This window comes from Canis lupus, chromosome 3 (assembly GCF_048164855.1).
Source record: "Canis lupus baileyi chromosome 3, mCanLup2.hap1, whole genome shotgun sequence".
Lineage (NCBI taxonomy): Eukaryota > Metazoa > Chordata > Mammalia > Carnivora > Canidae > Canis > Canis lupus.
This window is the reverse complement of record NC_132840.1, coordinates 43422212-43440329: the sequence shown is the minus strand read 5'-3', so window position 1 is coordinate 43440329 and position 18118 is coordinate 43422212. Positions and strand designations below refer to the sequence as shown.

At 42.7% G+C, this 18118-nt stretch overlaps 1 protein-coding gene across 1 annotated transcript in view; it reads right to left on the bottom strand.

The window, feature by feature from the left end:
* Positions 1 to 256: 256 nt before the first annotated feature.
* CACHD1 (cache domain containing 1) overlaps positions 257 to 18118 on the bottom strand; it is a 200317-nt gene continuing 182455 nt past the window's right edge. The window contains exons 20-27 of the mRNA XM_072820615.1: positions 16698 to 16858; positions 16261 to 16347; positions 15111 to 15227; positions 13576 to 13727; positions 12092 to 12253; positions 11067 to 11144; positions 10335 to 10436; positions 257 to 2016 (exon numbers count right to left, since the gene is read on the bottom strand). Of these exons, the coding sequence (XP_072676716.1) occupies positions 1778 to 2016; positions 10335 to 10436; positions 11067 to 11144; positions 12092 to 12253; positions 13576 to 13727; positions 15111 to 15227; positions 16261 to 16347; positions 16698 to 16858 (1098 nt within the window). The 3' untranslated portion in view covers positions 257 to 1777. The remainder of the gene's footprint in view (positions 2017 to 10334; positions 10437 to 11066; positions 11145 to 12091; positions 12254 to 13575; positions 13728 to 15110; positions 15228 to 16260; positions 16348 to 16697; positions 16859 to 18118) is intronic.

The window sequence follows — 18118 nt, the reverse complement described above, 5'->3', positions numbered from 1 at the left end:
TTGACATGAATGTAAGATGCTCAGCAAGGACGGGGGTGCCATATTCCACATTTTTTAATACTTGCTCTTAGTTGCACCCACTGTATTCTTAAATTTTTTGCTTATCAAGATGTCCAGAAACCCCCGAAGTTAATAGCAGCATCGAGAGGAGGCCTACTTTCAGTTTGGGGACTGATCTGCTAGCTTACAAAGTGAATGTAATTGGCCTTGAGGCACAAGAAGTGGTACATTAACAAATCGCTATAAACACTAAAACTGTCCATTCATACAGTTTATTTCACTAGACTGCAAATTTATACACAGTATGAAGGGGTTTCCTGATAGCACGCATATAGTTTACTTTCTGTACTGTTGAAGAACCAATTGTTTTTTACATTATATCGTAATACCCTATCATTAAAACATTATTCAGTGAATTTTTTTCCAACTACGTATAAACGGAGATTTACCACACACACGGTGCAAGAATGTCTTTATAACATATTTGAATCACAAAATGTGAATCTAAAATACATCACTGTAATTAGAACACTACTTTAAAATTACAATGTCCCATGTTATATTAGCCAGATTGAATTAATCTCTGTCTACATCACAAAGTGGTTTGGTGGTTAACTTCTTGGATAACTGGCAGCAGCTTTGAACCAGGACGTCAAAAGAAACCTTTAAGAATCAATTTTGAATTTTAAAATCTTTTTTTTTTCCTGTATGTACTCAATATTCTCACAATCAAAATGGGACATTTAAAAATTTATATATAGTCTCTAACACAAGGAGAAGAAATCCATCCCTCCCTTAGCTGAAAGGCTGGGGTTGTAATATTAGGTTTTGTAGAAATCTAAGAAAAGCATTGTACGGGGAATGGAACTGAGTTAAAGAGAAACAAAATTTCTTTAAAAACATTTTGGATTCCTTTGTCCTCTCTACCTCTGTCAAATGCAGAGAAAGAATACTGCACTACACAAATAAAGATGTGCTTCCGTGAAACGGTGTTCTAAAGAAAATGTATGTAAACAAGTCAGAGAGAAAGATTTCTTCATTTTCCCATTTTGTGGAGTGGGGCAGTGGGATGGTGTCACTTAAATAACAGAACTCCTTAGTCAAAGAACCACTTCATCACACACAAAACAGCTAGGGATAACCGCTGAAAATTTCTCATGTGTTTCTTTTTCTTTCCCCCAAAGTTTGAGAATGTTTGAAAGTTCAATAAATAGTAGAAAAATAATCCTTTACTTAGAAATGTTGAGATGCATCATTTAGAGCTCAACAGGAGTTCCATAGAGCAACCGCGGCATCTAGGTACCGCTAAGAAACAAAGCGTCATCTTCCAAGCGCACATTTCTCTCTGGATGTGCCCCATTCCCAGTCTCCGGCAGGGCACATTTCTCGCTCTTCCAGTTAAGGAGAGCCGAATGTTTCTGGCTCCTCAGAACATTCCTCTGGCTCAGCTTAATGAAGGTTCCCAATGTTTCATTTATAGGTTCCGTCTCTGTGTTTGGAGGTCTGCCTTCTGTTCCATTCCATTAGTACGATGGCAGGTTCATTAATCAGGCTTCCTTCCCCTCCGTCTCAGAGCCAGCCCTGCATTTGCACAAGCGTGATTTTGTGGTTGTTTCTCCTTTTGAAACACATGAACAGGCAGGAAATGAGTTAAAGCACTCTGGACGAAACACAAACACAAGGGGTCTCTCGCTGTGGAGTATCTGATGCTGGCTCTTTCTCCCTCCAGAACATTCTGTAGCTCCCAGATCCCGTCTTCTCATGGAGGTGAGGAGTGTTAGCATTCTGCGTCGACAGTGTGTACTGTCACGGCCGCCTGTAAGTGGTGGCTGTGATGCAGCGTGGGGTGGTGGGGGCGGTAGTGGTGGAACTTGTGACTTAGGAGGGCAGCAGTCTGGGGCGGGGTGTCCAGATCCAAGTCCTCATCGTGGTTTCCCACGTCGACCCCCGCCGACAAGGGGTCATTGTTGCACGGAGGGTTCTCACTATCTTCCTGCGGGCTCATGGTACTGTAACCTAGAAAAGGAACAGAACAGGCAGCTGAGAGCTTCCAGATGCAGGGAAACTTCACTTAAGATTTCTAGGGCACTGGGAGATGTTCCTATCTTTGTGTTACATGGGTGCAAACATTTGCAGACATTAAAGCGCCTTATTTTTTTTTTTATTTTATTTATTTATTAGAGACACAGAGAGTGAGAGAGAGAGGCAGAGACACAGGCAGAGGGAGAAGCAGGCTCCATGCAGGGAGCCCAAAGTGGGACTCGATCCTGGGTCTCCAGGATCATGTCCTGGGCTGAAGGCGGCACTAAACCGCTGAGCCACCAGGGCTGCCCAAAGTGCTTTATTTTTAAGGAGATCTTTTATTAGCCATTCTTTTTTCACAATCACATAATATATAATCATCTTAGATACCTGAGAAAGCACAGATAAGAAAAAAAAATGCACAAGCAAATCCCCAAATCAACAAAACAGCAACTAACATCACCACACATCCCCTCTAATCCACAGAGGACTACCATTGACATTTGGAAGCTCTCTTTCTACACTTTTCCCGGAGATAAATTTTATTTAAAATAAAGGAAAAGATAAAAAAAAAAGGCAGCCTCAAAAAAAAAAAAAAAGTCATAATGGGGCTCAGATTGAATTGGTGGGGCCTAGGTGGAGGGAAATTGGGGCTCCAATAGGCCTGAATGTGATGTCACAACACAATGAGAACAAAAACAACTGCCGCCATCATCTGCACACCTGCTCCACAGCAGGCACCAGCATCTTGGGGTTCCCACACACCAGCCAGGTATGTAGCTTAACATCCATCTTACAAGGGAGGGAGATGACGATCAGAGAGGTTAATGAACTTGCCCAAAGTCCCACCCAATGAAATACTAACTCCACATATACCCATAGCAACCAGCAACGGAATCAACTATTCTCTGTGTAAGCTGGCTCACCGTATTTAAAGATTAATTTCTTTCGGTGTTCTAAGTAATACATGTTTCAAAAGAAAATGCCCTTGCTGATCAAAGGATTCCATTCCAAGAACCCTGGCATGTTTTTAAATATTGCAAAAATCCCCTTTAAAAATTTTGAGAAGTGACAGCTCATTAATATTTCCACTGCATCTACGGTTAGCATCAATCAGCACTTACCCATGGGTAGCGCTAGTCACATTTGTGGCTGCAAAATTGATGTGCTTGCATACAGCCAAGCAAGAATAGTTTGTAGTTGAAAATGTATGCTCTGTGCAAAAATGCGAAAGGCAATTCTCCGTCCTCAATGAAACATTTCTCAAATGACAGAATTATTGATGTCAGTCCAACTCAACGAGTATTTACTGTGCCCCTATTATGTGCTAGGTACGGTGTCTGGCATTGCCGGAGACACCATGGTGAAAACTGGTCCCAGCAGAAGCAGCTTTTAAAAGCTAGCGCTTGAGAAATAAAGCCAATACAAGCATAGAGCCATTCAATTATTCATTTATAGAGGACCATTATGGGGCCAGAGAGGGAGACAATGAAACACGAATAAGAGAGGTCTCTTTTCCTTGAGGATTTCACAACCAAACAGGAGACACGTACTCGTGAAGCTAGGTTTATTCTAATGCAGACGATGGTTAAGTGCTATAGTTGAGGTATAACTGAAACCTAGAACATGGAATGGCCGATTCTGGCTGGAAGAAAGAAAAAGCTTCACAGAAAAATTCATATTTTAGTTGGGCTTTAAAGGATGTGCAGGAGTTTGGTAGGTGGATATGAGCCAGGGGACAGAGGAGCATAGCCATGGAGCTATGAAGTGCCAAGGCCATTCCCATATCACGTGGCGAGAAGGTAGTGCTTGTGGGTAGCTGGAGGACATGGCAGGAGGTGGAAAGGTGAGTTCTGGTCAGATTATAAAGGCCATGCCAAAGCAGAGAAAATGGAGAAACAACAGAACATTTGGAGCAGGCTGAAAAAAATAGATGAATTTCTGTGTTTCAAAGAGAGTTCTGGTGGCAGCTTAGAAGATAAAAAGGAGAGAGGGGGGACCGTTAGGAGGTTATTCCAACAGATGGGAGACTAAGAAAACGAAGTATGGAATTGGACAGATTTAAGAGTATCTCAGGAGCAGAAGTAAGAGAAGCTGGTTAGCTATTACAAGTGAGGGGGATGTGGTGGTGGGGGCGGTGCTTGAGGAGTAAAGGGCACAGCGACTTTGAGTCAGGATTGTAAGACTCGGAGATCCCAGGTCTCAGGGACAAAAATGATTTTTGCTTTAGACATCTTGATTTGAGAGTCTGTGGAGATGTCTAGCAAGAAATGCAGGAGTGTTGATCATGAGAAGTCAGGGCAGAAGAGGGGGAGTTCACTGACGAATAGGTCTACCGTCAGAGAGCCTTCTTGGTGCCAGGTGGGGGGCTCAACACAAAAAGGGGTAACGGTGAGGCCCCAGCTCCTGAGAAGCCCACGGTCAAGAAGGGCACGAAAACAGGTGTTAAAACAGAGGCCTACCGAAAGGAATACCAAAGCTGGTTAACTTGGCTTATACCTGAGAAGGACACTTAAGGTAGCCCTCGGGGGAGAGAAGGTGTTCGTTAGGTAAAGAGAGGGATAGAAAGGTACTGCAGGCCAGGAGATAAGCAAACACAAGGACACGGTAGCCTGAAAATCTCTAGTGGGCTTGAGGGGATGATAAAAAGCTTGGTATGGGGGAGAAAGATGCAGGAGACACTGCCCGACACATAGGCTCAGACCAGGTCAAGGTGGCTGGTGGAGCTGGGAGTTGGGATTTAGGTTAACAGGCAAGGGGGTAAAGCAGGGTGGCCAGGACATCACATGTGCTTGAAGATCCCTCGTGCCAAAGAGGAGGCTGGACAGAAGGAAGGAGGGATCAGCTAAGAGGACAGGAGGCTGGAGTGCCGGCCCCAGGGAAGAGAAGACCTGAAGGGACGGTAGCAGTGTGACAGTAGAGCAAGTGGCTGGCTTCAAGAGACCATTCGAGTGCACAGCAGGCTGAACTGGGTGGCCAAATGGACTTGCCTGGTGAAGATGCCAGGAGGGTTGACATCCTTGGATAAGGCTGAGGTTTCTAGGTTCAGGGGCTAGGGAAATGATGCCTCTCCTCAAGAATAAGGGATCAGGAGTCAGAGTGAGTTTCTCAGCTTTGGCAGTGCTTGGTCTGGAATGTGAGACCGGGTGGCAGCTCTGAATCTCCAGCTACGAAGTGCTCTCTGTGTGCTTGCGCTACCACGTGCTTCACATGCAGGGGGCTTGAGTGGAAAATACACTTTTAGCAAAATCTCAGTGTCTCGGTTGATTATTGTTGGCCTACCTGTAGCACCAGGCCGTCTTTACCTTGCCTCCAGATCTGTTCTGAATGGCTTCCCATCTCTCATTTACAAGCACCCACGGTAACTGTTAACTAATTTGCACATTCGTGACAGGCCCTCTGCCTGGCTCACCCTCCCACCCTCCTTCATCTGGCTATTGTGCTTCATGCTTCAATTTTTAAAGGTCTTCTCTGGGAAGCAGCCCAAAGCCCAGCCCTCAGCACACATGGGGTTGGATGCCCCTTCTGTGAGTTTAAATAGCATTCAGTGCACATCTCTAGCTTACTTCTTTTTTTTTTTTAAGATTTTATTTATTTATTCATGAGAGACACACACACAGAGAAAGAAAGAGAGGCAGAGACACAGGCAGAGGGAGAAGCAGGCTCCATGCAGGGAGCCTGACGTGGGACTCGATCACGGGTCTCCAGGATCAGGCCCTGGGCTGAAGGCGGTGCTGAACCACTGAGCCACCCAGGCTGCCCTCTATCTTACATTTCTACTATATAATAAACTTCAGGGCTGTCTTGTCTGTCAGCGAATTGTTTCTGTACTCCTAACATTCAACACAATGCCTCCCACAAAGCAGGCACCTCATTTTTCAAAATCACATTACTATGCTCCCGAAGCAATGGCATTTGCTTTTTTAGTTATCTGTGGTTTTTACCTGGTGTGACATTCAACGGTCTCACCTACTAATGAAGACATTCCAGGACTCACTGGGCCCTGCCCAGGTGTTCCAATTCAAGATTCCAGGGATGCTCTGAACCTGGCTGGCCATAGGCTCAGGGTGGTTTTGATGGTAGCGTTCCCAATGCAGCTCAGGGACCCCCCATTTCTCCTGCCCTTGCTTTCTGATGGGAACCCCCAGCAGAGCCTCTTCCAAAGTGAACCACTTGCTCTGAGGACATTCTGTTTCATTTCCGCAGCACCCAACCCCTCTGTAACTTCCTCAGGCTTCCTCTTAGCTCAATAATTAATGACAGTCTGGAGGGAGGGATAGCAAGCTGTGGAGGAGGAGGAAAAAGCCAAACACATGCGCTCACTTAACAAATGTAGTGTTTACTTAGCACCAGGCAATTCTGCTGAATGCTGGGAACAGTGATGAATAAGACGGACTCAGTCTGATTCACGGAGGGGGAAGCACCATTTAAAACACAGAGGATATCCGCAAAGGCTTTCAAAGGACAAATTTCTTTACTATTCAAATGTGCACACAGTCAAGTCTTTGCAAAGATGACCACAGGCAAAAAGGAGGCTTCAGGACAGAATAGAAGAGTCAAGATGAGGCTGCTGCTCTTCCATATTCTGCTTACATACTTAGCTGATGGTTCCTGAGAAAGCTCTCTTGATGGGTAGGGGACGGAAGGTCCCTCTGAGGACTCACTCCCCACCTTGTGGCCACAGACAGTAACTGCAGGAGGATATCTGTGCACCTCTAGAAAATGGTCTCGGGGTGCACTGGGTAGCTTTTGACCATGTTATCAAGGCTCAGCATTTGCCTTTTAAGCTTTTTGGAATTTGAGTCACTAGGAGGAAATTTCCCCTTTGCAAAGAAAAAAATGTTGCTTAATATATACTTGCATAAAGTTTCTAACAAGACTGTAACCAACACATGAATTCACAAGGACAAATATACATTGGCGGTTTTTGAATTAAAAATAAGCCAGCTGTGAATTAGAATACGGTATTTTCAGAAGAGATAATGGATAGAGCATATACAGAATTAAAAACATCAGTAGGTAGGAATTGTTTTTAACCACTGCTTGTGAGCATAACACTAAATAGTCGAGTGCTAAAAACAATTATTCTAAGTGGTCTTAGAATATTGACAAAAACAATTCTATCTTTCAAAGACCATTTTTGAGTAGTTTTTTTAAGATAGAAAACTTAAGATTCCTTTGAAATACAAAACTCTCTTGGCCACATGAAATACCACTGATTCTTGAACAGGAGTTTGAGCTACATGGGTCCACGTGTAGGCTGGTCTTCCATAAATATAGGACAGTACTGTAAATGCATTTTTCTCTTATGATTTTATTTTTTTTTAAAGATTTTATTTATTTATTTATTCATGAGAGACACAGAGAGAGGCAGAGACACAGGCAGAGGGAGAAGCAGGCTCCATGTAGGAAGCCCAGTGTGGCACTCGATCCCAGAACTCTGGGATCGTGCCCTGAGCTGAAGGCAGACGCTCAACTGCCGAGCCACCCAGGCGTCCCTGTCTTGTGATTTTCTTTTCTTGAGCTTACTTTATGTAAGAATACAGTATATAATACATGTAAAATACAAAATGTATGTTGATCCACTGTTTTATGTTATTGGTAAGGCTTCCAGTCAAGAGCAGACTATCAATAGCTAAGTTTTTGGGGAGTCACAAGTCATACATGGATTTTTGACTGTGAGGGTTTGAAGTAGGGAGGTCAGTGCCCCTTATGCCCACAATGTTCAAGGGTCAACCATATATCTAAATAAAAACACAGCTTGAAGTCTCCAAGTTTGGCTTGGGAACATTCAGTTTTAATTCTAGGAATATCACAATTCTGAACCCTATCATGAAAGTCTAGTATGTTCAGTACTTATACATCTATGTACTTTATTCTTTCGAGTTTCCTTTTGTGTATCAGACCCAATGACTCACGTGGAAATACGCTCACTGGGTTTGCAAAGAACTGGGGCCCTACAATTTTACCAGTTCAAGGGCCAGCACCAATGCCACCTTCACCTTCCCCCCAGGGAACTTCTTGGATTTAGGTGCAGATAAAAGTGAATTATCTCCCTATCTTCTTTGTTCTGGTCCTTTAAGGAAGCTGTCATATTCAGCCTTTTATCAGTCTCATGAATACATGCATTCATTTACAGTTTCCTGTTAGATTGTAAATTCCTTGAGGGCAGAGTGGGTATGGAGGTGGGGGAGGTCAACCCTGAGCTCAACATGCCTGCCCTATGTTATTGCATTTAATGCTTACAACTGTACCAGGGAGAAATTTCTATTCCCATTTTAATTATTAGGACACCAACGTCCAAAGGAGCCTAAGACCTCATAATCTGCAAAGGGGAGAGGTGGGTTCCAAGTGAGGGTTGACCCTATTTTATAAGCTCTTCCACCCAAGTCTGCCTCACAGAAATGAAGCTGCCCCTTCACTAGGTCCCTCCCACTGTGCAAAATGCAGATGCCCAGTATGTTCACCAAGGAGAAGAACACAGAGCTGAGGAAGAAGTGTGCTAACAAAGCCACTCAATTAAGTTTCCTTATTTCAGTGTGCACCTATGGCTTATTCTCAGCATCGCAGGGACATTAGAACTTGATGCCAGCACTTTTAGTGACCCACTGTACAGGTTCAGGGATAGGACAACATGCAGTTAAACACTATTGATTTTGTGGTACATTTGGAATTATTTGGAGTGTCAATGCCTTCCATTGCTTCTGGTGTTGCATTCTGTTGGCACAAGAAACTATTTTTCATTTCTCGGGGATAACAGGGATCCAATTATTGTGAAAAATGAAAGAAAGCAAGCCCTTAGCTAGATTCCTTAGCTTTCAGATACTGACACTGCACTATTTCTTTTATCTAAGCTGTTGCTTCATATGCCATTTTCCTAAGACAATGGGAGAGCTAATGGATCATCGTAAACGTCACTCAGAATTTCAATTTCGTATTGAAGCAATTTCTATCCGGAGAGAGAGAGAAAAGATTCAGTATTTCTGCTGAATAAGAAATTATTTCTGTTGAACTTTAGTAGCCTCAAACCTGTTTTATTATTCAAAGGAGAAGAGGCACAGAACTGGCTGGCAGAATGAATTTATGCAAGTTCAAAGGTTTTTACAAGGGGGAAAAAAAAAGCAGAAAGTCAAAGAAACTGAAAAATTTAAGTTGTGCTTTGACTCTCCATAGAAACCTGAGGTTTCTACTTAGTTGGTGGGAACAATGTCATTCAAAGCCCAAATTAGGAGCCTCCAAATTATAATCAGAGTTTTGGCTTCTCCTGTTTTCCAAAGGGAATTTGAATACCTGGCTGTCAATGTAAAAGGCAACACTGGTCGCCTTGATGAATACCCATTCCTGCATTTGTTAGCACAGGAGTGGGAGCACACTGCTTGAAGACATCCCTTTTTTCCCCCCAGGGTAGATATGGAGAAAGAAGAGTCAAACGGTATAAATCCATTATTTACACATTTAAAAAAGACCTGATTCTTGGAAGAAAATAAATATTTCTGGAAAATTAAACAACCGTATGAAAAATAAAAAGATCTTACAATTACAGGAAAGGTCCCACACTCCTGCCGCTCCAACATGTCTGTAGTTCTCTGTGATGCTAAGCCATAAAAACCCTGGCAAGGTAAGAAGCTCAGTGGTGGCCAAATCTTTTTGGTATAGCATGTGGACTTGAACTACAGCTCCCTCAGCCTTGGTGTCTTCCCAATCTAGCCCCAATCCTTGCTGAGCATCTTAGAGCCACCTTATACAACCTCCATGACTAACTATATACACCAGTTCCTTTGCCTATAATATCCTTTGCCCCCAGCTTTTATCATCCTTTAGGTCCAATGCAAATTGTTGTCTTCTTGGTGAATCCTTCCCTGTACCTTCCAGGCATGGCTGGAGGTCAGGGTGCAGAATGTCAGAGGGAAGCACAGACTCTTGTCATGGCCCAAGTGCACATGGGCTGAGAGCGCCCTTGAGGATGCTGGTATTTGTCAACTAACCACACTGGGTAGTAGGAGCAATGAGGATGCCAATTCCCAAGGGTAAGTGGAGGAGAAAGCAGGTTCCATTTAGAGAATGTGAATCCTTACACATGGAGAACATCTAGAAAGCAATCTCTGTGCCCAGAGGTCACCTCAATTATCTGGGAGTGCGGAGACGTAATCAAAGTGACCCTTGGGCTCCTATAAACATGCTATGTTGGAATGTGTCCTTTAGAAAACTATGTCAAAGTAATGAATTTGAGTACAGAAGAGGAAAGAGAAGTGTGGGTGTGAGTAATGGACCACAGGAGCCCACCAGGTTCCTCAGAAGGAACCGGACCTTACCATGATCACTTTCTGTTCCCGATCGACCCCAGTAGCGACGCCTCCTTTCTGGACTGTGTGCGTGTCGTTCGATGACTGCAGCTATAAATCGAGTATTGCTGACTGTGGGAAGCAAGGGCAGTTAGTCACTCTTATGCCAGTATCTTTATTATATCAAGCACATTTACTCTGAACAGGCTCATTCACACTTTGGGGGAGCTAGTCTTTGAAGAGATAGAAGTAAATTTTTTTTTTTTAATTGTGAGGATTAGTGGCAGTGAGAGGTCCCTAATTACAGGTCTCCAACATGCATTAAGAAGATATGTTCTATATAGTTGAAGGCCAGGGTATGTATCTCAATACTAAAGGAACTCTCTTTTGATAGTCTTCCCCCACCCCCGTGAAATTATATACATTTAATACCCTGAGGGATTAAAACAACGTATACCTGATTTCTGGCTTTCTGAAATAATATTATGCTGGAAAGCAAGTAGGAGGAGAAAGAAAAGGTAGGGGGAGGTATTTTAGGTCAAAGCACTTCATGCAAAAAAGGAACATCATGAAATCTTTTAAGATTTTTTAAAACAAAGCAAGCACCTCCACTTAAGTCTAATGAAAATTGGGGAGGAAAAACCTTGGTCATGTCAAAGATTCTTAAATTCTAACATAAGCCAAAAGGATATAAGAAGGAGCGTTTATTCTGGGTTAGCCTCCTGCTGGCACGTTCCGCTACGAGGCAGCTTGAATACTCACTGATGCCTCTGTCCTCATGGCTGTCATCATCCCTTTCATCTCTGTCATTTTCCAGGTTGGACATACGCACTGACATTTCTACCCATCATTAAAAAGAGAGAAACATGACTATTTAATCAAACAAAATCACCCACTTTAATACCCTGAGAAGTGCTCGTTTGATGCCTGGGTGACAGCATTCTATTATGAACGAATCTAAACTTGGAAGACAATCAGCTGATGTCCCATCTATTTTTTTTTTTTTAAAGGAGGAAGGAGCAGGAATCAGAAGAGGGAGTGCCAGACACGAATAATCAAGAGAGACACCTGAAATTAACTTCTGAAGAAAAGAGAGAAAAGAATATGTAGAGGTCAACGGATCTTTAATCCTCTACTAATGTACCTGAAAAAGAAGGAAGGGGTCTATAGACATGTGGTATCTGTGCTCATTTGTGAGCACAGATATCACATTAAACAGTTGGTATGGAAGCCATGATTGCAGATTAATCATTCTGTATCTGACTTCGATTACTTATCCCATTTAAGACATGTGATTATTGCTTTGGATGTGTTTGTTCACACTATGTAATACTAGCGACAACAGAACAGATTCATGGTCTTGCAAATAGTGGCTCAGGGTATCGTTGCTCTACCTGTCTGGGACAGCAAAGAGAACCCACCTCTGAGTTGAGGGAAGAACAAAACTTCCCACTCAACTGCCCAGCACTCCCTCACTGGCTTATTCCAGAGGCGGGAGGTGGGAGCTTAGCCCTGTGTAAGAGGAGAGAGCATCTAGGGATTTTATGGGGAATCAAAATGAAGCCCACAGGGTTTAGCTAGCTACTAGAGAATGAGCCGTGGGCTAAAGGAGGAAAGGAGGCTTTGGGGACTCACGAATCATACTCCCTGGAAGCAGAAAATGAAGTGCTGTTCTCCTAAATGCTTAGCAGCTTATGCAATCGGCTACTGTCCTTCTGGTGTTGGAAGGACACCAGGGAGGCTGCTGCCTCCTGGAGGAGCTTTGGACTCATTCATTGGGAGCTCACCTTGGGCAGCAAGAGGAGACATGTGCTGATGACTCCGGCGATGAATCTGATGGCGGTAGGCATACACAGCGAGAACCAGGACCATGATGCATCCCATGATGCCCCCAGCCACGGGACCCACGGGGGCACTTTTAATCATGTTCAGTGTGACCACCTCATCGCCTTTGTTAAAATAAACAAACAGATGTCCTTGTAATGATTTCCCAACTGTGGTTGCAAGTGGGGATGAAGATGAGATGGGAAGAAATAGAGTGGGGTGGGGTTTGGTGGAGACAAGAGCACCTGCTTTAAGTTCTGAAAAAGGCTGAGAGGACCCAACAGAACATAGGAGTAGTGAATTCCTTTAGTCCCTGGTTCTCAAATGACATGTTGGTTGCTCAGCACAGTAAGAGCACACCAGACAAGGACTACTAAAAACAGTGAGGAGGTAAGAATCACGAAAATTTGTGCTGCCCAGGGCTAAGAGCCTGGCTCCTCGGGGTGTGGGCTCCTCTTGGAAGAGAAGTCATGGAGTACAGAGCTGAGCGTTCCTTAGGCCTCTGAGCACATATTTATTGTACCTGGCGCCCTTTATGCCTGTGGGTCAGTCACATGACCCTTAAAAAAGGATCCCATTTCAAAGCTAATGGGTTCCCTTTAAGACATTATTTGCACTGTCGCATAGGAGACTGCAGGGGGGTATATAAAGTGATGTCTTTGAACAAGGTCATTCCAACTAGGTCCTCACCTGGTTCAAGAATTCTATGTGAGGTCAGGACCCTGCTTCACATAGGAGGAGCTTTTCTTCTGCTGACAGGTTAATGTGGGGAGATGTTTAAAAAACAAACAAATGAAAAGGTTTAAATATCTCACCTGTCAGGTAAGGTTTAGGAACTTGTGCTAGCTCCAGAGAGACACTGAGAAAGACTCAAAGGAGGTAGGCAGGTAGTTATCTTTGAGGTCTGGAGGCTTGATCCCAGACATGTTCCTCCCTACAGTGTCTCTTTCCACCCCTCTGAGCTAACCCAGGCCACATGAGATAGCTTGGGCTTCTGTTGACTCCAAGACCTTAAGCACTGATTTGTAGCCATAAGAATTCTGCTTTGCAAACATGGTGATGGAAGGTTACAGCAGGAGACCGACGTGCAGCGGTCACTCCACCCATCTCTGGCCCCATTCTTCTGACAGCTGGGACTCACATTCAAACAAACTCCACAGTTCAGCCATGTAGAAATCAGGCCTGATGGTTCTCAAAACAAGCTTTATGGGAACGAATTCCAGGCTTGTAAAATTTGGCAGGAAAAATGGCTGCTTACTCGGCACAGAATATCTAGCCAGCTTTGAAGGTAATTATGTGCCTTGGTTTTGTAAGTACAAACTACTGGCAAAGGAAACAGGAAAATAGGGTTGAGGATCATTTTAAGAGTTTTGTCCTACTGGAGAGGATAAAAAAAAAAAAAAAAGGATTGAGAAATCAAAATATTCTGTGTTCCCAATAAACATACCTATTGCTCCCATGTCGTCCACATATGGACTTTTGGCTCCCACGATTCCTCCGAAGCATTCTTTCTGGGGAGCGCAGTAGGATTTGTCCAGGTGAGTCTTTCCATCGCTGTCCACCATGCACCATTCACAATCTAGCACACCAAAGCAGTCCCTGCCAAGGAAGAGCAGATGGACTTGGGTATCAGACAGCTCTCAAGAGTGCCATTACTTACTAGTCCTGTAAGTCCTCAAGCTTTAGTTCCCTTTCCTTATAAAAGAAGAACGGCCAATAGTCTGCCATGGGATAGCTGTTTTATGTCTCACAACAGCTTGAAAATGAGAGAAATTAAACTGTTCTTTCTGTGGATCATACCAAAAATCCACACATCACAGATTAGTGCAGGATTATTTCAAATCATCTTAAAAGACCAAATGGCCCCAAGGTTTGTTAGACTTTGGCCTGACCCCATGTATAGGGTCATTTAAAAGAGAGGGAAAAAAAGAGGGGGGGGAGGAAAAATGGGCAAATAGATTGGGGAAATACTAGATAAATTAAACAGTTTCCTTACTGCCAATTTCTTAGAACTTTTAATATGTTAAGCATATTAGGACTCAAAGAGGATGTGTGCAGTGTTTCTCAAATATAACTAATTTTGAGTTATTGCCTAACATCCCAAATTAATCAGTCCAATACTCTACCATTTCTTTGCTAAAACATGCATTAAAAGTAGAACTGGGGGAGATCCCTGGGTAGCTAAGTGGTTTAGCGCTGCCTTCAGCCCAGGGTGTGATCCTGGAGTCCCGGAATCGAGTCCCACATCAGGCTCCCTGCATGGAGCCCGCTTCTCCCTCTGCCTGTGTCTCTGCCTCTCTCTGTGTGTGTCTCTCATGAGTAAATAAATAAAATCTTAAAAAAAAAAAAAAAAAAAGTAGAACTGGCTGCCCTCCTACCCACTGAATGTTGATAATCAAGGGGCAATCTGCAGTCACAATAAACAATCACCCCTCACCCCTGTAGTCCACGATAGCCACTATTCGCATGATGGCTAGTCCCAAATATCTATCCTAGAGAGAAGGGAGAGGGATGAAGGGACATGTAGTTTTTGGTTCTCCAAGCTATCATGATGCCGATCTACTTTCTAAGAAAACAGAATTGATGAGCTATAGTGTGTCACCATGTAGAGTTGGGTTCTGCTTCAGGAACCCTAAGAGTTCCTGCCCCCCTCACTTGTGCTTCTTCGTGCCATGTCCTCTCTCATTCCTTTTATTTCAAGAGTAAACTTTCCCATCCACAGATGAGATGACCAACATATAGTACAAACGCCAACTAGCTACAACAAGTAGAAACTGGAAAACATTAAACCTGCTGGATAAAAGGCTCATAAGAATCACTTTTGGGTCTGAAAAATTGGTACACCTTTAAAAAAACATTAAGAAGGAGAATGATAAATACCAGCTGGAAAAGCTCAACGAGGCTGCTGGTCACCATTCCTCACTAGGTTCTACTCCCGCAGTGATCATGTTGATGTAAACGCAAGCAACGGGCAATGCTTACCCACTTTCCATCCTCTGACTGCACCTGCTGTTGACACACTGATGAAGGGCATCTTGCAGGCCAGGGTCAATAGCTGTGTATGTCACCGGCTCCTGGTGGACCTCACAGCTTGGGTTTCTATGCAGGAGCAAGTCTGGAGGTTAGGACCAATAACCACTCACATTCCAAACTCATCAGGCCTCTGGCCCTTGATAGTGTCAGATAGATCTGGGTTTAAATCCTGGCCACTTAAATAGATGTAACCTTGGGCCAATCACTTAACCACTCTGAACTTTAGTTTGTTCATCCTTATGTACAATAGAAAAAAATATATATATAAAAAAAGGAAGCCATAAATATCCCACAAAACATGAACGTATATGATCAGAAGTGAGGGCAGCCTCAGTGGCTCAGCGGTTTAGCGCCGCCTACAACTCAGGGCGTGATCCTGGAGACCGGGGATCGAGTCCCGCGTCAGGTTCCCTGCATGGAGCCTGCTTCTCCCTCTGCCTGTGTCTCTGCCTCTCTCTCTCCTGTGTATTCTCTTGAATAAATAAAAAAAAAAAAATTAAAAAAAAATCAGAAGTGAAAGTTACCTCCCCTGACTTGCTACTCTAAATCTCTTTTATTCAAGGTAATCATTATTAATAGTTTCATGAGGGTCCCTTTTAGACATTTTTTTCTATGCTTAAACATATCAGTTTCTATGATTAAACATATCAGTACACCCAGATTCTTTCCTTTACGTTCTAGAGAAGGGATTTAACCCCAGCTTATTTAACTGTAGTCTTAAGATTTGTCACTAATGTAAAAAATACCATATGAGGTGTAAGCATGTGTGTGAAAGATACCTACAAGATTTATCACAAAGTTAATTTGAAAACTAAGTGATTTAACGTGCATAAAGTATCTGACACCTGGCAGACACTTAGCGATTGCTTGTAATAGTCTCATAGCTTTCGTACAGACCACATATAATTTTAACGTTTCACAGCATTTAAATGTACACCTGAAAAAGGACTTCATTTTAAGGCTTGAAATCTGACTCAGTGAACAGTTACATCATTAGAATCAATCATCTTACCACAACCCCAAACAAATCTATAGAGGAGGCTCTCTGTGTGTGTACAATATATATATAACACACATATTGATGTAATGTCTATCTTACCGGTTCTCTGCATTTGTGAGGTTCCCAGTGCACTCATTGACCTCTAGAGGGCACTCACAGGGACATTCACATTCATTTTGTTCCATTCTGAAAGGCAAAAGGAAAATCACTATGCAGAAGATCAATAACAAACTTTGTATTGTATATGTACCAGAAGAAGGAAAAGAGAAGAAAATGTGAGCTAGTTAAAAGGGACAGTTAAAAGGAAGCTGTGACCAACGGTTTAAACATATAATTCGCCTTAATTCATTACTCTTTGGACAAGGATACTGTAAACTGCACAGCTAGAAATACTTCCGTAACCAGGACCTTCTTTTTCTCCAGGGCACCCCCCTGTGTCTTCTGTTTATATGGCAGATGCCACGTCAAAATGATTGGCATCAGTTCAGATATTTAACAGTGGAATAAACAGAGAAGAGGACCCATTGCATTTTTACCGGTGACAGTTGAGACAGAGCCGATCCACCATGCTACAAGCACAAAAGGCAAGAGAGTCGCACGTTTCATTGACAATGCCAACAAACGCGTTGGTTCCTGGGATCCTTGCCAGTCTGTACTTAGAACAGTGGCTGCCATGCACAAGGTTCGTCAAATCTCCCTAGAGACAACGGAGGCGTCAGAAGTGACAGACAACAATGCGAAGATTCATCCCTACCGTGGTGAAAACGACTCTTCAACCAACTGCTGAAAGTAGCTTACAATAAAACTTTATTTCTGACTACAAAAGTAATATATGGTTACTGCTGAAAGCTGGAATAATAGAATTTTTTTCTTAATATCAGAGATAATTCCCAGGTCCCACTTAACAGTTGTGTATATTTATTTATTCTCATATCTATGCTTATACAGATAAAAATTTTATAGCTGTTTTGTAATTTTTTTTTAAAACACATTACACCATAACATGAAGATAACTGCAAAAAACAATGAAAGACAGCATTCAGGTAAGGAATAGTTTAAAATGTATTCAAAGGCAAACCTAATCCACCAGAAAACATGCAACCTCTGAGCCATCTTGGATAACAAACCTCTCTTCTTCTAGAATGAAAAAACCCCAGACTCTTTTAAGAGTCCAATTTCCTTCCAGAATATTTAAAAAATAAATAATATTTAAATAACTAAAGCAAGCATTCTTTTCTTCATTCTATAGCAAGAAAATGTGATAGCCAACTTCTTGAAATGGCAGATTAGTCTACTATAGAGAAAACCAAAGATTCAAAAGCAGCTCTGGGAAGTTGAATATGGCTATTCTTTTCTGCACGTGTGTCCAATGTAGTAGGCCAACTATGTAATCCCATGCTTGTTTCCATGCCAGTCATCCCTTATATGTGCATGATGAGGATAAGCCTAACTGAGAAATGTGGCACTGGATGGAGGTCTAGATGAATTTTCCACTGCCTGGAAGATGCCCGCCCCACCATATCAGCATTAAGATAGGCCTATCATCCTTTTAGCTCCACTACCCAGAAATGTTCCAGTTCCATTTTGGAATACCTTGAGCTGTTAAGAAATTATTCTAATTCATATTCCACTAAAATTTGCGTTTCTGAAAAATTTCTCCCAGAGTAGCCTGGCTTTGTCTGTTGAAGACTCAGGAAATCACTGTATAAAAGGTAGAACATACAGAGTAAATCAGACTCTCACAGAACAATCTTGCTTGGCAGCTTCCTTCTGATTACATTCAAGTTTGTCAATGTCCTCTTTAAAGAGAGTGTTCCTTAGAATGCTGTGAAGTCTAAACAGAGTAATAATGATTTCCTTTGAACCCACTATCCTATTCATCTATTTGTTTTTTTAAACTCTTTTATTCCAATTGTTTTTGCTATTGTTTTTCTGAGAGAATTTTCAGTCAACCCAA